The following is a 25778-nucleotide window of genomic DNA, read 5'->3' as shown; positions in this document are numbered from 1 at the left end:
TCAAAGACCTGTTAGCTATTCAGGGTGAGGGGTGCAGTGGCAGAAGGCTAAATTACAATGACTATGGTTTATCGAGCATTTGCTATCTTTTAGTGTTATGTGATGGGATTTGAATGGATTACTCTTCACCTTCTTAAACAACCCCTGACTATGGATCTAATTGTGAAATACAGCACAAGAATCAAAGAGCTCAACATATTTGGGACATCCTGACTAACTAGGACTCCTATCTGGTTCTGCCATCAAACTTACTTTCTCAGTCACAGACAGAACAGAGCAGCCACAGCCCTCCTCCAAGGCAGGCATCCCAGGCCTCACAAAAGAGAGGGTAGACAGACTATTTGGGAAAGAAAAAAATATCCCTGCAGAGGCTGAGACAGCAGAGTGAGTTTCTTTTCCCAAACTCTGCCATCAGATGAGTTATTCCTCCTCTAGGATGGCCGTAATAAGAGGACAGCCAAAAACCTGCAGTCATCCTTCATATATGCTCTTCCCAAGGATTGAAATGGAATGTTCCATCTCCTTTGTGGAAGCATAAAGACAAGATGATCCCTGCCCACCATCAATAAGTATGTACTTCACATCTGATATCCCATTCTGTGATCATTTTCCCCAGTAGAGAAGTTTTATTGAAAAAAATTGTACAAATACATTCTTGCTTTGATAGTAACAAATGCTCATTTTTCCCTCCCTCCCTGTCTTTGAAAATCTATAAAAGAAAAAAATGTTCATGCCATAATGCCTGATGCAACAATCTACTAGACTTTGCCCAGTGCCCACCTGCAAAGTTTTTTCTTGTTGGTCATTCTTGTTTTGTTTTGCTTGTTTTTAATGGAACAAGATAATGAAGGAATACACACTTTATTTTAAACTTAGCACTTATAAAATATCTTTCACTGTAGCTGTGATTCCACATCAAACCTGAATGCTAAGAACTGGACATTTATTGTTCACATTATATACCAGGCTTGGCAGAGAGGACATCTACTGCCACCAAGGCCTCCAAGGAACAAATGGTTCCTAATGGCCAAGGTTCAAGAATGAGAGTCCTGGGGGGAAGCAGTCAGCCACAGGCTCCCCCTGTGCCTGCAGAGCACATGAAGGGATAGGGGCTGTCAGGAGCATTTCTGTTCCTCCTACGTCACTAGGGTACATGTGGCTGTCCTCTTTTACAGACATGGATCATAGGTGATAGAATAGGATTTAGACTCATTTGACTCAAGAGCCCATGTTTTTAATGACTTGCTACACTGCCTTTCCCAGACTGTAGGATGCTTTATTCTGGGGTATATGAGAAAGGAAGTGAAAGAGGGCACTAGGGAGAAAATGTAGTGGGCAAGTCAGAAGCATAAAAGGATGACAGAGCCATGGGGTAGATGAGAGAAGATAGAGAGGAGAAGGCAAGAGACAGAACACCCCTGTAGCCAGCCAGGGAAGAAAATACCTGAAGGGGTAGCAAAGTTAGCTTTGAGAAGCTATGAAAGCTATAGGGTGCTCCATTAAGAAAAGACTAGAAATAAGTCATCCTGACAAGGGCAATTGAGTGGAACAAAAGACCAGCTGGTAGTACATTGAGGAGTTTAAATAGACTTTCTTAAACAAAATGATTTTGAATAAAAGGGGACAGGAAGAGGTAGATGGATTGGAAGATAAGGCAGACAGTGGATCCTTTACTTACAGCAGAATGTAACATTTGCCAAAAGACCTTTTAAAAATTCTTCTGCAAGTTCAAGTTATTTTCATTCATAACAAATTAGAAGCAGCACTATTAGATTTTATGCTGGAAATTTAGAACAGAAAATGTCTTCTTATGGGCCCAATTTTAGATACCATAAGCAGAAGTTAAAAAGCATAAATAAATGGCCCAATGTTGGGAACTGCCCTACCTGATTTCAGAAGCTGTAACCCTCTCACGGCTAAGGCTGAGTGAGAGACCTTGGGACCCTAAACCACTAAGGAGACAAAGCTTTTCTCCCTGGCAGGGGCACCACCTTTCCCCCCTTTACTCACCCTGCCTGGCCCCAATGGATGACCCATTAGCCAATGACAGGTTAGATTCCTCAAAGGAGGGAAGACCTAAGACATACAGTCATGAAGGAGCCCTTAGAGAAGGATTTGGAGGGCTATAGAAAAAGGGTGTGGTGGACCCTTGCCCCTGGGCTCTGACATAGCCTGAGTCATCATTCTGTCTGCAAGAAGCTTTCTAATCTCTTGGCTGCCTTACTTCCCCTGCCTAAGTTAAGCCTGAAACAATGCCAGAGGTGGGTGTGGCCCATTGCTGGAAAGGGCGGGTTCCCCTGGGTGATCAGGGCTAAGAAAGCATGCATAAAATCCCGTGAAACCTGCTTTGCTAATACCCTCAATTTAAATTATAAGGGTTCAAGCATGAAATGAGTTTGTTTCCCCAAAGTTTTATGGCCCTTTAGCTATCTGACCCTGGCTCAAAATAAGCCCTCATAGTTCCTTGAATATTATCTATTGTTTGACCATTACTGCCTGACAATGATTAATGAGCTTTACATATATGCCCTGTATTCCTATGCAAATGAATCCAATAAAAGCCCATTGAGGAAAAGGCTCCTGGCCCTTCTTCTTTGAGAGATCGGCCACCTTTCCTCCCCAAGCAGATCAGGTGTTGGTAGACTTATTTTTATATGTGGGGATGGGGTCCTTTGTGGGTAGAATGCCCCCCCCCACAGCACAACTATTCCACTTTTGAGAATTTATTCAAAGAAATCCAAAACATTTAGTTGAAAATACATATGCATCTTTATGTTCATTACAGCATTATTTACAATAGCCAATTTGGAAGCAGCCCAAGTGTCCATCAGTTGGTAAGTGGATAAAAAAGCTGGGGTACATTTACACAATGGAATACTACTCAGCCATAACAAAGAAGAAGGAAATCTTACCCTTTGCTACAGCATGGATGGACCTGAAAAGCATTATGTTAAGTATAAAACAGTCATAGAAAGACAAATGCACCATATGATTTCACCTATATGTGGAATCTAATGAGCAAAATGAACTAACAAGCAAAATACAGACAGACTCATAGATAGAGAGCAGGGTGACAGCTTGGAGGGGTGCAGCTGAGGGGAGATCAAGGGATTGAGCAAATAAGAAAAGAAGCTCATGGACACCAGCGACAGAGTGGTGATTACAGAGGGAAGAGGGGTGGGGGAGGTAGGGGACAATGTAGTGGAGATGAATGGTGATGAAGGAGACTAGACTTGAGGTGGTGAGCACAGGACAGTGTGCAGATGATGTGTTGTTGAATTGTGCCCCCGAAACCTGTAGAATCTTCTTAATCAACAAATTCAATAAAAATGGAAAAAGCATACATAATTGAAAATTATTTTGATATCTATAATGCTTTACTATTGGAAACAGTCCAAATTTTTATTAACAAGAGAACGTTTTAAAATTGTGGTGCATTCATGCAATTCTGTTCCCACTCCATCCAGCCACATTCTCTCTGGGTGCTGGATTGGCTTTATTTCATATTATATGTAAAAAACTTGGTTCTACCATTATTTTTTCTTTATTTTATTTTGACGCTATTATAAATGTCCCAATCCCCTCCCCACTTTGTCCACCTCCATCCAGCCCCACCCTTTATTCCCTCTGGGCCATCACCACACTGTAGTCTGTGTCTATGGGTTATGCGTGTATGTTCTTTGGCTAATCCCTCCCCCTTCTTTCATTCACTCCCCTCTGGTACTTCCCCTCTGACAGCTGTCAGTCTCTTCCATGTATCCATGCACTTGGTTCTGCTTTTAGATGAACTGGCAGAAATGCCCTCCTATCCTAGCAAAGTGTAATATGGTCATTCTCCTTACAAAGCAACAAAGTAGGCTATCATAACAGAAGGTCTCAGTGCTAATTTTACACACCATTTACTCAATTTCCTCTTCTATAAAGCATGATAACAATCTCTACCTGTGTTTGTTATCAAAATATAATGCTTGTTCCATGCTATGTACTGTTCTAAGCCTCTCCAAATATTAACTCATTTAATCCTCCCATCCATCACCCTTATGAGTTAAATACTGTTTTTCTTCGTTTTCTAATGAGTAACTGGGGCACAGACAAATTAAGTAACTTGGCAGGGTCACAGTAGGAAAGCGAAGGATTGTATTAAGGGGGGATTTGAATGTCCATCATCTGCTGCAAAACATGAGCCATGCAGTGGGAACTGAGAGCATCCCAGACCTGGTACTCAATTGGGGACTCTGTGTGCTGCACCTGTTGACTGTTGTGCGCACAGCTTTGAAGCTCAATCTGGTTTTGCAAGAGCCTCAACTTCTATAGGTGATGAGCAGCCTCCAGGGCATCTCCCTGGTTGGTGGCTCCTGCTACAGGGGGGAAGGGAGTGCCAGCTCCCTGATTCAGCCACTGGGGAGCGCTGCTGACATCTCCAGCCATTTGAGATGGCCGAGCACTGCCTGCAAAATGTCAGTGTGCCTCCGACCACGGCAGGCGCTGCCCGGGACAAGCCTCTCCTGGTTTTTGTGCTGCAGCGCCCTGCTGTCCCCCGCCACAGGCTACATGATCGTGAGCTCAGTGTCACCATCCAGGTGGACGAGGAACTGGACAGCCGTTCCACAGAGGAGGCAATATTCACGCTGCTGGAGGACTCAGGCAGTATCTGGCAGTGGGGTTTCCCGACCTCAGTGCACAGGAAGGACCCACACCTGCCATCTCCCGCGAGCACCACCCCTGCTAGGCTGCCACCTGTGAGCCCTGGATGTTCTCCTACCCATGGGCGAGCAGCTCTATGCTGCACCAGGGCACCGCCTGTTTCCTGGTCCATGCCAGTGCCTGGGGCTGTCTGGCTGCTATCCACACATGAGAAGGTAAGCCACCCTGCAGGAAGCCAGTGGCAGATGAATGCCTTGCAGTGTCCTGGCACCCATGCGACACACCCAGGGATCAGGGAGATGCTAGCAACCACTTATGTACTTGGATCCAAGTCTAACAGATGTACCCAGTTATAGGAGACTATTCTGCGTGGCCTGGGCCCACACAGGACCCACTCCCCCTAAGTTCTCCCCTGGGGAATCAGGCCTGCATTGTACCTAGGCCACTTTGAGACTTGCTTTTGCTAAAACTCCCTCACCCTGAATTGAGGCAGTCACATTTACTGCATATCTTTAAAGTAACTTCCTAAAATCCATGTTAAACCTTCCAAGGACAAGTGTAACCAGTTCAAACCATTTTCCCTTTGCATTTGCAAATATCCTGCTTCTGTGATGTGATTAGCAGCATACTCTCCTTTGTTTTTTGTAAAAGGTAACTGCCTAAAGCAAACCTGTACATAGTAAATGAAGACCATCAAGTAGTGAGCCCAGAAAAGCAATAAAAGCTTGTCAAGGCAAGGGTCGGGGCACTCCTCTTGAGAGAGTGGCTAAGGTGCTACAAGGCTTTTTCTCCTCTTGAGAGAGAAGCCCTGCTGCCCCCAGTCCTCCACAGGACTCAGTAGTCTGTGTGAATTTGTCTCCTATCTCATCTATAATGTCGTGAACTCTGTAAGCCTGGATCCGCATCACCCAGTGGGCTGAGTTGGTCTGTAGACACTGTGTAAATAATGGAAGCAGATTTTGCTTCAATTGGCTTGGCAAAGTATGGGGGCAGGAGTGGGGAGGTGGGGGGCTGACAACCAAACTTCCTGCCAGATGAATGGGGACTGAAGCACAATCTTGAGATGCTCAATCATAGAGACATGTAAATAACCAGCTCATTACCAGCGACCTGAACAAAAGGAACCACTGGATGTCCTTTGGCATCACAAATTAGGTGTGATCAGCCCCTCCCAGCTCACAGCCCCCACTGATAGAGCTGAACTTCCCTGTCACTTACCAACAGAGAACCAAATTGGGGACTGAGAGAAAGACATCACGAGGGCCTTGATGAAAATTTATATTTTAAAAAATAGAGAAACAAAAAATGGAACTCAATAATTTTTCTGGAAAGGAGTCTTATTGTGCAAAGTGTGTAAATGCTGGAATGAGCTATTATCTCTGTTAGACTTGATTCCACCTGAACCTGAAATGACATTCATGAATAAATTATGAGGAGTAACATCCAAAATATACATCCTCCAGAAAGTGTTTACAGCTGTTAAGATAGATGTAAGGGGTTATCTACAGGGTAGTAATGCAAACTATTAACTGCATGCCAAAAAAGTTATTTTATGGAAGGTCTAGGTCATTGGTCATAGGTCAGGTTCTTTCCCCAACCAAGGGTCTCATCATCTCTGAGACTGGCCAGATCACTGGGTGCTCTGGCACCCAGAGGTTGACTAGGTTAGTCAAATGGTTGACTAGGTTAGCTTAAAAACATTATCTAGATGCAACCTTATTCTGATTAAGGCAACCATCTTACCCTCTTTCAAAGCATCCAAATGGTTTTTCACATTATATGTTATGCTTCTAAGACACACCTTTAAAGGGTATGAGGCTTAAATATGAAGCTGACCTTGGTTTAAAACACAGGTTGCTTTAAACAATTCAGTCTAATGTCATTGTTTTAAAGATATTTTGTACTTTTGATATCCCTTTTCTTAGCTTCATTGGCACTTCATCTTCCCAATATTGATATTTAATCCAAACTTAATGAATTCAGAAAACGTTTACTGAGTGCCTGCCATGTGTGCAAAACACGGCTCTAGGCAATTGGTAACTAACAGAAAAGCGGAGTCTGTGAATGAACTGATATTATGATTTTGAAGGACTCGTTAACATTGTTTTCTTAAAAGATTCAAGCTATCCTTATTACTATTCCACACATTGTTGTCACGTAGCACTTCAAAGACAAAGACAGCCCTGATTTCTGAGCTCATTGACAATGAGGAACACTGTAAAGGAAAAAGCTCATGGCGATGTTGCACCCAGCAGGGCTTGGGAAGACCCAAGAAATACTTTTTTATATGTCTGAGAATTTCACAAGCAAAAATTGGCATAACATAATTCTGTTACTTCATTTAAGCTAAAAGGATGTGAGATCAATTCCCCATACATTGCTGAATTATATAATGAAATATTATTGATTAAAATAAAATCATGACTAATATGTGACAAAGTAGTGCATCCCTAAAAGAAACAATAACAAAAAGTTCCTAGAGTCCACAGCCAAGGTAAAATGTCTAAATTAAGACTTAAATCCTATGCCCCAAAACTTGGAGGAGGCAGTGAAGCCAGTGGGGTTTCCAGGGACAAGTTGTGAAAAAGGTTTTAGTAGCCCTCCATAAATTTCACATCCCCTCCCCAAAATGACTTCAGATTCAATAAAGTGAGTATGTTTAATATGGATTGTACTTACAGCTTCAAGAACAACCTTCCTCTCAATCAGAATGTCATTACTAAGCTCCTCTATAGAAATTCTAGAGGCATCACTGTGTGTAAACTGGGCAGAATGAGAACCACTGTGCCTTAATTATTCCCTATCAGAACCATGGTAATACCATGCTCCTTTCACAGCCCTGGCACTATAATTCCTGGTCAGGGACACAAATTAAGCTTAGGTCAATCCACAACTCTGCATTGAAAAAGACTTTTTTGGTGTTTGTTAGATTCCAGGACTGCCATTTGGAAACTGTTTGTGCACCACTGATGGCCCTTTGAACAACAGCACTGGGATTCCTTTCTTCTATGTGACACCCAAGGACTTCATTGTGGCTGATCTGATGAAAAACCCAGTGGCCTCACTCCTGATGCCAGAATTGGAAGAAGAGTTCCGCAGATAGACGGGGGTTTGCCTCCACAACACAAATCTTCTGCATCAAGCAGGGAGGCTGTGGGGTGGGCCCTCTCTGGGTCGAATGACTTGAAAAGGTCCCTAAGATGCAAAGTGATTTCTTCACCAACTTAATATGGATAGTATAGGAATCAGAATCTGCCTTGGAATCAGATCAGCAGAATTCCATCAGTCACCAAACTGGGTGATTTGGGATCTTCTATTTCCTTATTGGTAAAATAATAATAATAATAATTTCTACCTTGTAGGGTTATTGGAAGTATTGACCTAAAAATAAAAGGGACTTTCAAAGTGAGAGGCAAGAAGCACTAATTGAGACCAGCACTGATTCAGCTCAAATAGTGTTCTGATTAGGAGACAAGGCAATGGGTATTTAACAAGAAAAAAAAGGGGTGGCAATTATATCAATTAGAAAGAAGACACCAACATTTCTATTGGTGCAAATAACATAACATAGTGATGTTAGTTCTAAGCAATGTCTTTAATTTTCAGTCCAATATTCATTAGTCCAGTAGTCATAACAAGTGCTTTCTTGTAACATTTATAGTGTTGATGGACACAAGGTTGCTGAGGTCTAGTCCAAGGGTGATTTTGCTCTGTTTTAACCTTTTAAGGTTTGAGACATAGGATGTGCAAGGCAGCTCCTCTGGCATGGCAACTCTGGCTCCATTTTAAAGTGGTTCCATCTATTATCATTTTTTTGACAAGAGGGTCAGAAATATTTACAAAGTGACCTGGATAATACCAGGTAGATAAATGGTAGCTCTTGTTATAAAAGGGTCGGGACAGAGGTGGGGAGGAGGTTTTGGAAGGAAGAGCCATAGTAGTTTTCTTCAAGAAACATTCAGCATAGAATTTATTTATTGTTTTTCAAATTAATTTATATCTCCCCAGAGAGACAAGTGCAATAAAGACTTGGACTCCTTTAATACACTTTCTCAAAAACTGTCTAAAAGAAAACACACTTAAGCTCAAATGGAACATTAATCCAACACCTTTTCCTGGATTTAAAATGTAGAGCTTGAAATCAAATCCTGCTAGGGAGATGTCTATACTGAGCTGGCATGGGGGCTGCAAATGTGCCCACCCTCAAAAGCAGCAAATGCAGCAAGTGCCCTCAGAAGAATCCCTTAATCCCCAGGGCCTCAGTTGCTCACTTGTACAATATAGTAACACTTTAGAAACTTGCATAAGATTCATCCCAGCTCCAAAATTCTATTTTTAAAAGCAAAACATGAAAAACATTAAGCAAAGAAATCTATTAGTTCTTTGGTAACAGAAGTGGTAATTAATAAAGGAACAACGCACTATAAAATGCAGTCTGGATAAGACACTGTCACTAACCCTTGGGATGCTGACAATGAGAGACTCCATTGGGCTGGAGATCGTTCAAATGACTGGGCATCCTATTAGAATGGCAAGTAGTCAGGAAAAGGAATGTTTCCTTTTTCATGGAATATTTTCTCTGTTCTTGACCACTCAAACTTGCTGTTATTAGAAGTATATTCCCAGGATAACTTTCTAAATATCTGATGTATTCCTAATTCAGGCATCCTAAAAGCAGTCATGCTGAAACTGGTTGATCCCAAATCCCATAGCACACCTGCTCCTGGAAATAGTCTATAGAACAGAGCAGTGAGCTAATCCACTGTAGCACTCATATCATGAAAGGAATTGTCTACTGAAAAGTCCAGTAGACAGCTGAAAGATATGGAAGCTAGGAATGGTGACAAATCCAGCTCATTGAGGTCCTCACCAGAGGGTTCCAGGTCCATAAGAACTTTGTATACTCATTTGCGTATCCTGAAGCTATGTGTGTAGACTGTGCTCGTGCCACACACAGAAAGTACGGACATCTGTGAAGCATGCTGGGGTAACCAGATGAGGCAGCTCATGGTCTGAAGTGACCACCAAGGGCTGAGGTCATTAATGTCTCAGCACACTTGTCACTCTGGCCTGGAAAAGAAGGGATGAGCCACAACCAATTGGAACCCTGATATCTAGGTCTTCCTGTGAAACTTTACTTCCCACAACTGCCACACCCTTGTACTGGTTAAGCTTCTAAAGCATTAAAATATGATGTAAATATCTACACAATTAAGTTTATCCTCAGTAAGCAACAAAGCAAAGGTTTCAAGACCATGGGGCTTGTGATCACCCCAGAGTCCACCAGTTCCCATGAGCTGCTTAAGCCCAGGTGGATTTACCTGTGTGAGGTTCATGTTCCAAATTTGCCATTACATGTTGGATTTCACCTTCATAATCTTGATAATGTTAAGCACAGAGACTTAACCAGTTAAAGATGGGCAGACACCATTGCCCTGAACAAGCCAAGTAGGAGGTGCTCTGGCCCAGAGCACGATGGCATCAGTTAGAAATGTCTATGTCTAAGAACTGCCCTGACAAGCACTTGCATGAAGACACAGCCTTTGAAAAGGAAGGCCCTCAATAAATGGGGCCAAACACAATTCAAGCCCAAGTGGGAGAGGAATACAAGTCTGGGATTACTGCAAGAGCAGACTGCACTGATCCTCTGCATTTTTAAAGCTTCATTTGTCATTTTAAAATTATGTATGTGTGTATATGTATCTATATATGTATATATATATATACACACATACACTATATATATATATATATATATATATATATATATATATATATATATATATAGTGTATGTGTTTAATAAGCAGATAAGTAGATGACAGAAAGACAGACAAATAGATATATTTGTGTATGTGTGTGTGTATTTTCACATATTCAACAATTACGTATCTGAGAATGTATACTTATAGTTGCCTTCAACTGATATTCCTACTCTTCATCACCTTGAATTTATCCTCAGTCCACTGACTAAAGTGATCTTTCAAAACACAAATCAGATTTTGAGATTCTCCAACTTAAACTCTTTCATTAGGGAAAATGACAAAACTATTTTTTAAGTTTTTAATTGTATTTTTCCATTACCATTTATCCCCCTTATACCCTCTTCCACCTCACCTACCCACCATCCTCTGCAGTCCCCACACAGTTGTCCATGTCCATGAGTTTTTTCTTTTTTCTTTTTCTTTTTTGCTTGACATCTCCACCCCAACAACCCCCACCCAAGAGCTACAGTTTGCTCTCTATCTATGAGTCTCTCCCTGTTTTGCTTGTTAGTTCACTTTGATCATTAGATTCCACATATAAGTGAAATTGTGTGGTAATTGCCTTTCTCTGACTGGATTATTTCTCTTACCATAATGGTCTCCAGGTCCATTTGTGCTGTTGCAAAGGGTAAAAATTTCTTACTTTTTAATGACTGAGTAGTATTCCATTGAGTAAATGTACCATAGCTGTTTTTATTCACTTGGACACTTGGGCTGCTTCCAAATCTTGGCTATTGTAAATAGTGGCAAATGATCATGAGGGAGCAGGTGTTCTTTCAAATTAGTGTTCTGGGTTTCTTTGGATAAATTCTCATGAGTGGAATTATTGGGCTATAAGAGAGTTTCATGTTTATTATTTTGAGGTAACTCCATACTACTTTCCACGATGGGTATGCCAAATATGCATTCCCACCAACAGTTCAAAGGATTCCTTTGTCTCAACATCCTTACCAAAACTTTTTTTGTTGACTCACTAATGACAACCATTCTGACAGATGTGAGCTTATGTCTCTGTGGTTTTAATTTGCACTGACAATTTGTGATGTTGAGCATCCTTTCATATATATATTGGCCACCTGTATGTCCTCTTTGGAGAAGTGTCTATTCAAAACCTTTGCTCATTTTTAATTGAATTTTGGGGGAGTTTTGGTATTGAGATTTATAACATTATTGGATATTAACATCTTATCAGATTTATTTTGGATATTAACACCTTATCAGATATATTGGGGAATATGTTCTCCCATTCAATTAGTTATCTTTTAATTTGTTGATAGTTTCCTCTGTCATGCAAAACTTTTTATTTTGTTTCTGTTGCCTAAGGAGGTATATTAAAAAAACATTGCTACAAGAAGTCTTCAAGATTTTACTGCCTATAAACGTAGGATATTTATAGTTTCAAGTCTAACATATAAGTTTCAGTTTATTCTCATGAGTATTATAAAAATGTGGTTTAGTTTTATCTTCCATGTATCTGTTTAATTTTCCCAATACCATTTACTGAATAAACTATCTTTAGTCAATTGCATGTTTCTGTCTCCTCTGTCAAATATTAATGGACTATAGAGGCATAGGTTTATTTCTGGGTTCTTTATTCTGTTCCATTGATCTATTGAATATGTCTGTTTTTATTCCAGGACCATGATGATTTGATTAGCCTTATAGTATACTTTGATTCTAGGTAGCATTGATTCCTACAAGTTTGTTCTTATTTCTCAAGATTGTTCTTGCTCTTTTGGGGCCCTTTGTTTCTGTGTGGGGCCAAATAAATGTTCTGTGAAATATATCATTGGCATCTTGATAGGAATTGTATCGAATCTATAAATTGCTTTGGGTAACATGGACATTTTAATGTTGTTAATCCTTCCTATCCATGAACATGGTACATGCTCCCACTTATTCTATATTCTTCAATTTCTTTCTTCGGTGTCTTATTATTTTCTAAGTACAGGTCTTTTACATTCTTGCTTAAATTTATTCCTAGGTATTTTTTTTTTGCAGAAATTGTAAATGGGATTGTTTTCTTAATTTCTCTTTCTGATAGTTCATTATTGGCATATAAGATGCAACTGATTTCTGGATATTAATTTGGTATCCTGTTACTTTACTGAATTTATTTATCAGTTCTAGTAGTTTTTTGATGCAGTCTTTAGGTTTCTCTGTATACAGTATGATGTCATCTGCAGGTAACAAGTTTTACCTCTTCCATTTCAAGTTGGATATCTTTTATTTCGTCTTTTTTAATCCGATTTCTATGACTAGGACTTCTAGAGTACGAAAAGCGGACGTCCCTGTCTTGTTCTAGATTTTAAGGGGAACACTTGTAGTTTTTGCCAATCGACTATGATGTTGGCTAAAGGTTTGTCAAAGGACCTTTATTATGTTGAGGTATGATTCCTCAATTCCCACTTTGCTGTGAAAAGCAAAGTGGGAATTTTTATCACACATGTGTGCTAAATTTTATCAAATGCTTTTTCAGCATCTATTGATAGGAGGTTTTTATCTTTAGTTTTATTTATGTAGTACATCACATTTGTTTATTTGTGGGTATTGTACCAGCCTTACATTGCTAGAATAAATCCCACTTGATCATGGTGTATGATTTTTCTGATATGTTGCTCTATTCAGTTTGCTAATATTTTTTCCTTTTTTAATTTAATTATTTTTCAAGTACAGTTTTCTGTCTATTACTCCCATCCCATCCGGCCCCCGTGCTCCCCCCTCCCTCCCATTTCCACCCTTCTCAGTTGTTGTCCATGTATCCTTTAGATATGTTCCTCTAAATCCCTCCATTATTTCCCCTGACATTCCCTCCCCTCTTCCCTCTGGACACTGTCAGATTGTTCTCTATTTCAGTGTCTTTGGTTATATTTTGCTTGCTTGTTTGTTTTGTTATTTAGCTTCCTGTTAAAGGTGAGATCATATGGTATTTCTCCTTCAACACCTGGCTTATTTCACTCAGCATAATGCTTTACAGTTCCATCCATGCTGTTGCAAAAGGTACGAGCTCCTTCTTTCTTTCTGCAGCATAGAATTCCATTGTGTATATGTACCATAGTTTTTTGATCCATTTATTTACTGACGGGCATCTAGATTGCTTCCAACTCTTGGCTATTGTAAATTGTGCTACTATGAACATTGGGATGCATATGTTCTTTGGGATTGGTGTTTTAGGGTTCTTAGCATAAAATCCTAGCAGTGGAATTACTAGTCAAAAGGCAGGTCCAATTTCAGTTTTCTGAGAAAATTCCATACTGTTTTCCATAATGGTTGTATGAGTCTACAATCCCACCAACAGTGGACCAGAGTCCCCCTTTCCCCACACCCTCTCCAACATTTGTTGTTTATTGCTTTGTTTATGATAGCCATTCTCACCGTTGTAAAGTGGTATCACATTGTGGTTTTAATTTGCATCTCTCTGATAGCTAGCAATAGTGAGCATCTTTTCATGTGTCTCTGGATCCTCTGTATGTCCTCCTTGGGGAAGTGTCTGTTCAAGTCCTTTCCCGATTTTTTAATTGGGTTAGTTGTCTTCTTAGAGTGAAGTCGTGTAAGTTCTTTGTATATTTTGGAGATTAAACCTTTGTCTGAGGTATCACTGGCAAATATGTTTTCCCATACAGTTGGTTGTCTTTTTATTTTAATGCTGTTTTCATTAGCCACACAGAAGCTTTTTATTTTGATGAGATCCCATTTGTTTATTCTTTCCTTTATATTTCTTGCTCTAGGGGACATATCAGTAAAAATGTTGCTGCGTGAAATATCTGAGATTTTCCTGCCAATGTTCTCCTCTAGGACTTTAATGGTTTCCTGACTTATATTTAAGTCTTTTATCCACCTTGAATTTATTTTGGTGTATGGTGTAAGCTGGTGCTTGAGTTTCATTTTTTGCATGTAGCTGACCAGTTCTCCCTACACCATTTGTTGAAAAGGCTGTCTTTACTCCATTTTATGTTATTGCCCCCTTTGTTGAATATTAATTGACTGTAGAGAGTTGGGTTTATTTCTGGGCTCTCTGTTCTATTCCATTGGTCTATGTGCCTGTTTTTATGCCAGTACCAGGCTGTTTTGACTACAGTGGCCTTGTAATACAGTTTGATATCAGGTATTGTGATCCCTCCTACTTTGTTCTTCTTTCTCAAAATTGCGGGTGCTATTCAGGGTCTTTTATGGTCCCATATAAAGTTTTGAAGTGTTTGTTCTATGTCTGTGAAATATGTCATTGGTACTTTAATAGGTATTGCATTGAATCTGCAAATTGCTTTGGGTAGTATGGACATTTTGATGATGTTAATTCTTTCAATCCATGAACACGGTATATCTTTCTATTTGTTTGTGTCTTCCTTGATTTCTTTCTTCAGTGTTGTGTAGTTTTCTACATACAGGTCTTTTACCTCCTTGGTTAGGTTTATTCCTAGGTATTTTATTTTTGTTTTTGCTATATCAAATGGGATTTTTTTCTTGATTTCTGCTTCTGCTGATTCATTGTTAGTATACTAAAATGCCCTTGATTTCTGGATATTGACTTTGTAACCCGCTGCTTTGCCAAATTCATTTATTAGTTCGAGCAATTTTTTAGTAGAGTCTATTGGTTACTCCATGTACACTATCATGTCATCTGCAAACAATGACAGTTTTGTTTGCTCCTTTCCAATTTGAATGCCTTTTATTTACTTTTCTTGCCTGATCGCTGAGGCTAAAACTTCCAATAATATATTAAATAGAAGTGGTGAAAGTGAGCAACCTTGTCTTGTTCCTGATCTTAGTGGAAAATATTTTAGTTTTTGCCCATTGAGTATGATGTTGGCTGTAGGCCTCTCATATACAGCCTTTATTATATTGAGGAATGATCCCTCAATTCCCACTTTGCTGAGTACCTTTATCATAAAGGGATGTTGTACCTTATCAAAAGCTTTTTCTGCATCTATTGATATGACTACCTGGTTTTTGTCTTTGCTTTTGTTTATGTAATGTATTACATTTACTGATTTGCGGATATTGAACCATCCTTTCATCCCTGGGATGAATGCCACTTGGTCATGGTGTATGATCTTTTTGATATATTGTTGGATGTGATTTGCCAATATTTTATTGAGGATTTTAGGATTTATGTTCAACAGCAATATTGGCCTATAATTTCCTTTCTTTGTTGTGTCTCTATCTGGTTTTGGAATTAGGATGATGCTGGCTTCATAAAAAGAGTTTGGGAGCTTCCCATCATTTTGGATTTTTTGGAATACTCTGCTAAGAATAGGGGTTAGTTCTTCCTTAAAAGTTTGTAGAATTCTCCTGTGAAACCATCTGGTCCAGGGCTTTTGTGTGATGGAAGTTTTTTGATTACTGCTTCAATTTCATCTGCTGTTATTAGTCTGTTCAGGCTTTCTACTTCTTTTTCATTGAGTTTTGGAAGACTATATTTTTCTAGAAATTTGTCCCTTTCACCTAGGTTTTTCAATTTTTTGGCATACAGTTTTTCATAGTAATTTCTTACAATCCCTTCTGATTCTCTGGTATCAGTTGTAATTTCCCCTCTTTCATTTCTGATTGTGTTTATTTGTGTCCTCTCTCTTCTTTTCTTAATGAGCCTACTTAAAGGCTTGTCTATTTTGTTTATCTTTTCAAAAAACCAACTCTTGGATTCATTGATCCTTAGAATTATGCTTTTAGTCTCTATGTCATTTAATTCTGCTCTGATCTTGGTTATTTCCTTCCTTGTACTTGCTCTGGGCTGTCTTTGTTGTTGTTCTTCGAGTTCTTGCAGGCATAGGGTTAGGTTGTTTGTTTGAAATGTTTCCATCTTCTGTAGGTAAGCCTGTATTGCTATGAACTTCCCTGTCAGGACTGCCTTGGCCATGTCCGATAAATTTGGGGTTGTTGTGAGTTCATCTTCATTTGTTGCCAGAAACTTTTTGATTTCTTCCCTAATTTCAATCTTGACCCATTCATTGTTTAATAGCATACCATTCAGTCTCCATGATTTTGGGTGTTTTGGGTTTTTTTCATGTGGGGTTGGTTTCTAATTTCTGTCCCTTGTGGTCAAAGAAATGCTTGATATGATTTCAATTTTCTTGAATTTGTTGATGCTCATTTTGTGTCCTATCATGTGGTCTATCTTTGAAAATGTTCCATGTGCATTTGAAAAGAATGTGTATTTAGCTTCTTTGGGATGAAGAGCTCTATATATATCAGTCAAGTCCATTTCATCTAGGGTGTTGTTTAGTGCAGCTATATCTTTGTTGACATTTGTTTTGAAGATCTGTCCTTTTTTGACAGTGGGGTGTTAAAGTCCCCTACTATAGTTGTGTTGCTGTCAATATTTTTCCCAAAGTCCTTTAGGATTTATCTTATATATTTGGGTGCTCCTATGTTGAGTGCATATACATTTACGATGTTAATGTCTTCTTGGTGGATTCTTCCCTTGAGTATTATGAAGTGACCTTCTGGGTCTCTCTTTGTGGCCCTGTTTTTGAAATCTATTTCATCTGATATTAGAATTGCTACCCTGGCTTTTTTTTCTTGACCATTTGCTTGGAAAATTTGTTTCCACCCTTTCACTTTTAGTCTGTGATGGTCTTTTGACCTGAGGTGGGTCTCTTGTGGGCAGCATATGTGTGGGTCATGCTTTCTTATCCATTCAGCTATTCTATGTATTTTGATGGAGCATTTAATCCATTTACATTTAAGGTTATTATTGATAGGTACTTATTCATTGCCATTTTTGTACCAGAGTTCCTCTCTGTCTCTCTTGTTTCCTTCCTTTCCTTAAAGCAGTCCTTTTAGTATTTCTTGTAGAGCTGGATTGGTGGAGGCATATTCTTTTAGACTTCTTTTGTCTTGGAAGCTCTTTATTTGGCCTTCTATCATAATTGAGAGCTTTGCTGGGTAAAATAGCCTTGGTTGTAGGCCTCTGGTTCTCATTACTTGGAATATTTCTTGCCATTCTCTTCTTGCTTGGAGTGCTTCCATTGAGAAGTCAGTAGCTAACCTTATTGGGGCTCCCTTGTATGTTACTTCCTTTTACTCCCTTGATGCCTTTAAGATTCTCTCCTTGTCTTGGAATTTTGCCTTTTAATGATGATATGTCTTGAAGTGGGCCTCTTTGGCTTCCTCTTGAATGGGACTCTCTGTGATTCCTGGATTCGCATAACTTTTTCTCTCCTCAAATTAGGAAAATTTTCCATCATTACTCTTTCAAATAGGTTTTCTATCCCTTTTTCTTCTTCTCCTTCTGGTATTCATATTATTTGGATATTACTACGTTTCATATTGTCTTCCATTTCTCTTAATCCCTCTTCATTCTTTTTGAGCCTCTTTTTCATTTCTTGCTTTCTGGGACATTCTCTCTACTGTGTCCTCCATCTCCCTGATCTGATCTTCTGCCTCATCAGTACTGGTTTTCATTCCTTCTACTATGTTCTTCAGTTTAGAAATTGTATTCTTCATTACGTCTTGTCCTTTGCTGATAGTTTCTATTTCCTTTTTCATGTTGACATAGTTTGCGGAGAGCTCATTGTAGCTCCCCTCTAGTTTCTGGTAGCTCATTTTCAGCTCTTTGAATTTCATGATAACTGGTGCTTTGAATTCAATATCTGATAGTTGACTTGCCTCTCTTTCATCTAATATTATTTTTCAGGTTTCCACCTTTTCTTTCATTTGGGCATTGTTTCTTTGTCTTCCCATTGATCATGAGACTCTTTTTCCTAGCCTCGGCTTCTTAAATTGATCTGTTCTGACTCCCTGGGTTCATAGTGTGAACTTCTGTGGTAGAATACCTGTGAAATTCAGTGGTGCAGTCTCCTGCAGGTATCTTGGTGTTCTCCACTTCCACCTACTCCTTACTTCATGTGTGTGTGATCAGCTGAGGGGGGAGGCAAAATGGTTTATGACAGCAGGAGAGTACTTTATTATATTTACAGTCACAGCCGAAAGAGAAGAGATAGAAGATCTTTAGGCTATATATAGTGTTAACTGTAATCTTCAACCCACTTTAAGAAAGGATAGACCAAAGATAAGTCTCTTGTTGGGGAGGGAAGACTTGTGAGTTGTATCCTGAAAGCAGTGAGGTTTCAGGTGGTCAGATTTTGAGGTAAGATGAGAGTAAAGGAGAGTAAATAGGAATAGCGTGTGAGCAAGTAGTGTTAATCACTACAGTAATAGAATTCAGGAACCTGTAAAGTGGGCTAAGACCCAAGAGACGTGTTGTGAAGTATTTACAGTGGTATAGAAAGCAATAAACAAACACACAAAAAAGGGCAGGAGAAGGGAGGAAAAAGTTTGGGGTGACAGGAAGAAGGACTAAAGTAGGAAAAAAGAAAGGAGAGGAACAAATTACTGAAAGATACAGCAACAATAAAATTTAAAAATATATGATTACTGAAAAAAAAGTTTTAAAAAAAGTACAAAAAATAGTTTAAAAAAAAAAACCACCTCTCTTGTTGGTTTCAAACTGTCCAATCCAGTTTTTCTGGTTTCGGGGGGACTTCTCTGTGGACTGGGTTGTAGGCCAGGCACACTCCCACGTGCCAGCCAGGCTACCAGACTGGGGTGTAGGCGCCCACCCACCCGACAGGCTGGCCTGGGTCCCACGGGATCTGGTATTGGTCCTTCCCAGTCCTGTGGCTGGGTGAGGAGCAAGTGAAGCTGCCTTCACAGAACACCTCAGTCTACTTTCCAATAAAAACTTCTCCAGAAAGCCTGCATCTCAGCCCAGCCCAATCCCAAACCCGACAGGTTAGGAGAATGCTCCTCTGAAATTTCCTGGGCTGGCGGGCTGGTGGGCTAGCGACCACAGAGATCGCAACTGAACAAGGCCCCCTGTCCTTGCCATCCTCCCTGCACACCTAGGCAGACAGGTCTCTGCCACTCAGCCCTGCCTAGATAGGGAGGGATGGAGCCAGCTCTCTTGCAAGGACCCCCCAGCCGGCCCAAGGCCTCATTGGGTGCTGGGCTCCCTATGAGTCCTCTGTGGCACTGGCCGCAAACGGAAGCCTCTACACCCCTAACACTGCGGCTCCGAGGTGTTAAGGGGTGGCTGAGGGCAGCCGGCCCTGCCGCTGCTGCTTTTGTCTTTATTCACAGGTGCTGGTCTCCCAATGAGTCCTCTGTGGCAGATGTCCCGATGCTGGCTGTAGATGGAAGCCTCTGGGCCCTGAAAGCTGTGGCAGCAGCAGCTCCAAGGCCGTTAGGTGCAGGCCGAGGGCTGCCGCAGGCCCGGCTGCCTCTGTCCTTACTCACGTCCCTGAGACTCCACCGACCTGTAGCTGTCTGGTCCATCACTATCTCTGGTCTCATTTTCATAAATGCTGGGGAATTGTTGGTTGGGGAATTGATTGAGCTGTTCCTCAGTAGATCTGCCAGGATTTTCTCCCAGGGGTACGAGAACTGGAGTCGCTCCATCCTACTCCACCACCATTTCCCCCTTTTTTCAGTTTGTTGATATTTTGTTGAGGATTTTAGCATCAGTGTTTATTAAAGATATTGACCTATAATTTTCTTTCTTTAGGTGTCTTTATCTGGTTTTAGAATTAGGCTAATGTTGGCCTGATAAAATAAGCTTGGGGGCATCTTCCCTTCTCTTGGATTTTTTGGAATAGTTTGAGATGAGGTATTAGTTCTTCTTTGAATGTTTGGTAAAATTTACCTGTGAAGCCATTCAGTCCAGGGCTTTTGTTTGTTGGGAGGTTTTTTCTTTTATTTCTGCTTCAATTTCACTAGATATAATCTATCTATTCAGATTTTCTGATTCTTCCTGGCATGGTTTTGGAAGATTTTATGTTTCTAGGAATTTGTCCATTTCATCCAGATTGTCCAATTTTTTTGTCATATAGTTGTTTATAATATTGTCTCACAGGTTTTTGTATTTCTTTGGTGTCAGTTGTTATTTCTCCTCTTTCATTTCTGATTGTATTTATTTGGGTCATCTTTCCATTTTCCTTGATGAGTCTGGTTAAAGGTTTGTCAACCTTATTTATCCATTTTAAGAATAGCTTTTGGATTCATTAATCTTTGTATTGTTTTTCAGACTCTATTTTATTTATTTTTGCTCTGATTTTTATTATTTTCTCCCTTCTACTCACTTTATGCTCTGTTAATACTTTTCCAAAATCCTTCAAGTGTAATTATGGATTGTATATATGAGCTTATTCTTGTTCCTTGAGACAGGCATGTAATGTTATGAATTTCCCTGTTAGTACCGCTTTTGCTATGTCCCATAAATTTTGGGTTGTTTGTTCTCATATTTATTTTTTCAAGTTATCTTTGTATTTCTTCCTTTATCTCATTGTCGAGCCATTCATTGTTTAGTAATATGTTATTTAGCTTCCATGTCTTTGTGTATTTTTCAGTTTTCTTCTTGTGAATGATTGCTAATTTCATAGCACTAAAGTCAGAGAAGTTGCTTGGTATGATTTCAGTTTTCTTAAATTTATTGATACATGTTTTGTGTCCTAACGTGATCTATTCTAGACAATGTTCTGTGTGCACTTGAAAAAATGTATATTCTGATGCTTTGTAGTGAAATGCTCTAAAGATAATAATTAAATCCTTTTGATCTAGTGTATCATTTAAGTCCATTATCTCCTTGTTGGTTTTCTGTCTAGGAGATATATACATCGCATCAATGGGGGGTGTGAAAAATTCCCTACTATGACTGTTTTTATCTCAGTTTGTCTCTTTATGTCTAGTACTATTTGCTTTACATATTTAGGTGTACCTATGTTGGGCGCATAAATGTTTACAGGTTGATAGCCTTGTGTTGGAGTGTTCCTTTTATCATTATGCACTGTTCTTTGTCTCTTACTATAGCATTTGTTTTTAAGTCTGTTTTGTCAGGTATAAGTATTGCTACCCCAGGACTTTTTTCTTTCCACTCAGATGGAACATATTTTTCCATCCCTCTGTTTTTAGCCTGTGTGTATCTTTCATTCTGAGGTGCTTCTCTTGAAGACAGCATATGTTTTTTATCCATTCAGCTACCCTATGTCTTTTGATTGGAGCATTTAAGCCATTTGCATTACAGTAAATATCGATACATATGTGTTTATTGCCATTTTATTCCTTTAACTATGTTTCCTTCTTCTTCTTCTCTTCCTCCTCCTTGTTTTCTTCTTCTTTCTTCTTCTTCTTTAAGCTAGCCCTTTAACATTTGTTGTAGGACTGGTTTGGTGGTAACAAACTCCTTTAGCTTTTTCTTGTCTGGGAAGCATTTTATTTCTCCTTCAATTTTAAATGATAACCTTGCTGAGTAAAGTAGTCTTGGATTTAGGTCCTTGCACTTCATTACTTTGAATATTTCATGTCAGTCCCTGTGGCCTGAAATGTTTCTGTTAAAACACATCATATGACAGTCTTATGGAAGCTCACTTGTAGGTAAATAACTGCCTTCTGTGTGTGACCTTTAAGAGTCTTTCTTTGTCTTTAGCTTTGCCTTTTAATTATGATTAATATTGGTCTGGGCCCTTTTGGGTTCATCTTGTTTGGGACTCTCCTCACTTCCTGAACTGGTGTTTCTTTTTCCTTCAACAGATTGGGGAAGTTTTCCATTATTATTTGTTCTAATGGGTTCTCAATCCCTTGCTCTTTCTTTTCTCCTTTTAGTATTCCTGTGATGTGGATGTTGTTATGCTTAGTGTCCCAAAGGTCTCTTAAACTATCCTAATTTTTAAAAATTTCTTTTTCTGGTCGATGCTCTGCTTGAGTGTTTTTTTTTCCTACCTTACCTTCCAAACTGCTGATTTGATCTGCTTCATCTAAACTACTGTGTGTACCTTACAGTATATTATTTATTTCAGACACTGCATTCTTGACTTCTGACTTTTCCTTTTTTATGGTTTCTATGTCCTTTTTTATGCTGTTGAACATATTTATAATCATTACTTTGAACTCTATATCCAGTAAATTTTTTACCTACATCCCATTAATTTCTTCTGGAGAATTCTCTTGCTCTTTTATTTGGGGTCTATTTCTTTAACTCCCCATGGTGGCAGCCTCTTTGTGATTGTTTCTAGGTATTAGGGAGATCTGCAAAGACTCTGGTGTAGATCTTTGCCAGACACTCCCTGTGACTGGCCTGGGCAACAAGCTAGATCAAAAGCCCACAGCTTGTGGTTCCCTGTGCTGGGCCTGGGTGCATGTGGAAAGGACCAAGCTGCACACCAAGTCTGGCTTTTACCAGCACTTGTACCAGTGTTAGTCAGCAAAAGTCTCAGAACACCCAGATATCTTCTTCTACCTGCAGGTTGCCTGTTAGGCTAAGTCATTGAAAGACACTCCAGCTGTACTTTTCAGCAGATCTTAAGCTCCACAGGGTGGGGCAAGAGGAGATTCTTGCAGGTGGAGTTTCCCTCCAGGCTAATGCTGCATGGAGGAAGTGCTCTGCCTGAAAAAGGTGGTTTCTGCAGTATGGAGGGATCACTGGGCACAGGGATCCTAGCAGCTGACCCTTTAGCTCTTTCCCTACAGCCACAAACCTCAGACTTTCCTCACACAGCTCTGGTCCACTCTACCCTACCACTGCTAGATCCCAGGGTAAGTGGCTGCAAATAAAATTTTGTGTGTTGTCCCATGAAGAGGGTGGTTGCATTCCTAGCAATCTCTCCCTAGCAGACATAAGTGCTGCTTCTTTTCACAGCTGGATGTTATGTAAGCACCTTTCCCTTTTCTGGTGCTCTAGGCTGGTAGCCTAGCTTGGAGTCTAGACTCCCTACTTCTCAATCAGAACCCCACCCTCCAGAGTTGAGATATCCCTCCAAAACGTCAGCTGTTGCCCTTTATGCCCTTACTACCAGTCTCAATGTGACTTCTTCTGCAAGTCCTTGGTTATAAGGCTACTCTCCAGTTAGTCTTCAGTTGGTTATTCAGGAAGATTTTTCCAACATTTAGTTGTAATTCCAGTTTGGTCCTGGGAGGAAGTTTGTGTAACTCCCATCCAATCTGCTGCCATCTTGGATCTAACAAAATTCTTAATATGGCCTTGGGGGCCTGCACTACAGGGTGCCTGTCTCTCTCTCAAAATAGATAATAGCGCTTGATCCTTTGTTAATGAACTTAATATTTGATTTATATCCCAGTTTTATTAAGTTGAGAGCTTAAACCAGAAAGCATGTTATAATCAAAGCTGATATATATCCTTGGCGTATAGCTAAGAAATGCTTTTGCTTTTACTGTGGATATAATTATTTACCTTATGTATGTTTTGCTTACCTTATGTATGTATGTATTGCTTTTACTGTGGATATAATTATTTACCTTATGTATGTTTATGTATGTATAAACTTTATGTATGTTTAAAGTATTGATTTAATACATTTGTAATTGCAATATGATCATCATGGTAGCATTAGCAAATACCTCTATTATATTACATAATTATATTTTTTCTGTGTGTGTGGCAAGAGCATTTCAAACCAAGTCTCTTAGCAACTTTGAAGTTTATAATATGGTCCCATTGGCTATGATCACTATGCTGTGCATTACATCTCTAGAACTTATTCAACTTCCAACTGCCAAGTTTGTACCCTTTGACCAGCATCATCTCATTTCCCCAAGTCCCAGCCCCTGGTAACTGCCATTCTACTCTCTGTTTGTGCAACTTCAGGCTTTTTTGAATTTCACATATAAATGGGATCATACTATACTTGTCTTTTTCTGACTAATTTCACCTAGCATAATGCACTTGCAGTCTATCCATATTGTCACAAATTACAGAATTTCTTTGCTTCTCATGGCAGAATAATATTCCATTGTATATAAAAGAAATGCTAACACATATGTATGTTGACACATATCATGTCTCCCCCAAATGATATTTAGGCTCATTAACCTGCCTGTGTACTAAAAGGAAAGTTATATCTAAACTGATATGGGTGAAAAACATGAGTATCCAAAAATCTCAGGTATTTAATGATGAAGAAAATACACAACGGATGTTGTTTTCTTAACTGATACTGGGAGAAGCCAATATCTTCAAAATAATGAAAGGAAGAAACATTTCTGCATATTTTATAGGTTTATAGTGACCTAAAAGAATTTTTAAATGAATCTTTAAAATTCAACCTGGGATAGTCTATTCCATCTAGTTATAGATTTTTCCAAAAAAATTTCATTACCTTGATCCTCTAGCTCCTGAACTCCCCCTAAAAATGTCATGATAGAGTAACTAGATTTAATTGAACACAGTTTTCCTGACTCCCAACCCCAGGGAGCATTGAATTGACTGCTATTATTCTTCCCCTCTTCCTGGAGGAGATAATTTAGAAAATGAATCTGGCTGGATAATAAGAAGAAGGTGCCTTTCAGTTCATTAAAGGACTAGTTTGGTGGTTTCCATGAGATAAAGTAACCATGAGAAGTTTCTGGAGTACAATGAACTGTCTCACCCATTCAGTACCTCCCTTTTGCCATTGGTGTACTGAAGAGGGAAAGGGATGCTACCTGAGGACCTTATGGCTCCATGGTTTATTGGAGACAGGATGTCCCAAGAATAAGACAGAGTAGGTGAAACAGCACATCTAGACTGCTACAGTGCTACAGGAATGCTATTAAATGGGACTTTTACAAATTTAGAGTGGTAGGGAGACTCCCAACTGCATGGAGACAGAATGAGAAGGCCAAATTATAATACCTGGACAATCTTGACCCTCCCCCAGCCCAAGGATCAGGACCTCCTAGGGGACCAGAATTCATAGTTTAAGGAGATCCTGGGGGACTCTGACACTGCTTTAAGATAATGAGGACATTGAGTCTGTTTCCAGTAAAGGCTTAATGAGAATTGGGATTTGGTTCACAGGAATGCTCATGTTATTTGTAAAATGAAGTCAATATTACAGTATGAGAAACATATGGAAATGGCTTTCCCATTTCCTCTGGCATTATACCATCCAAACAAGAACCTACAGGCATATCTTGCCTACTTTTTGTTACTTTATTTAAGGTCTGTTTAATTCCATTGTTCAGTTTACTCCTTGGTGCTTTTGTTTAAAGCACCAAGCTTGGTACTTTCATTTAAAGTAATTAAATTTCATTTAGTTACTTACATGAATTAAGGATGGGAATCTACTTCCTAGCTCAGGTTAGGAAACCAACTGAGAATAAGATTTCAGTTTAAAAGAGCAACCCCTCCTTTCTTCTTCTTCCTTCAACACACAGTAGCATGTACAAAATTCTTCTGTGACTAAATGAATTTATGTTCAGACCAAAGACCCAGTTGTATGGACATTCAATAAATATTAATTGACAAAAAACATAAGGTAGCAAAATGAATAACAAAACATGACAAAACATGGCCCATACATACATATACTTCCCCCAAGACACCAACCTCAGAACAAAAGACCTGTACAGACTGAAAGTGAAGGATTGGAAAAAATACTTCA

At 39.5% G+C, this 25778-nt stretch overlaps 1 protein-coding gene across 1 annotated transcript in view; it reads left to right on the top strand.

Moving 5' to 3' along the window:
• The first annotated feature begins 4455 nt into the window (after positions 1-4455).
• CREG2 (cellular repressor of E1A stimulated genes 2) overlaps positions 4456-25778 on the top strand; it is a 69771-nt gene continuing 48448 nt past the window's right edge. Inside the window, 5 exon segments of the mRNA XM_037057264.1 lie at positions 4456-4564; positions 4567-4749; positions 4752-4839; positions 4841-4859; positions 7574-7748. Coding sequence (XP_036913159.1) covers positions 4456-4564; positions 4567-4749; positions 4752-4839; positions 4841-4859; positions 7574-7748 — 574 coding nt within the window.

Source organism: Sturnira hondurensis, unplaced genomic scaffold, assembly GCF_014824575.4.
Source record: "Sturnira hondurensis isolate 20B ecotype Veracruz unplaced genomic scaffold, ASM1482457v3 Scaffold0009664, whole genome shotgun sequence".
Taxonomy (NCBI): Eukaryota; Metazoa; Chordata; class Mammalia; order Chiroptera; family Phyllostomidae; genus Sturnira; species Sturnira hondurensis.
The sequence above is the reverse complement of the archived record's forward strand: the minus strand, read 5'-3'. Positions and strand labels throughout refer to the sequence as shown.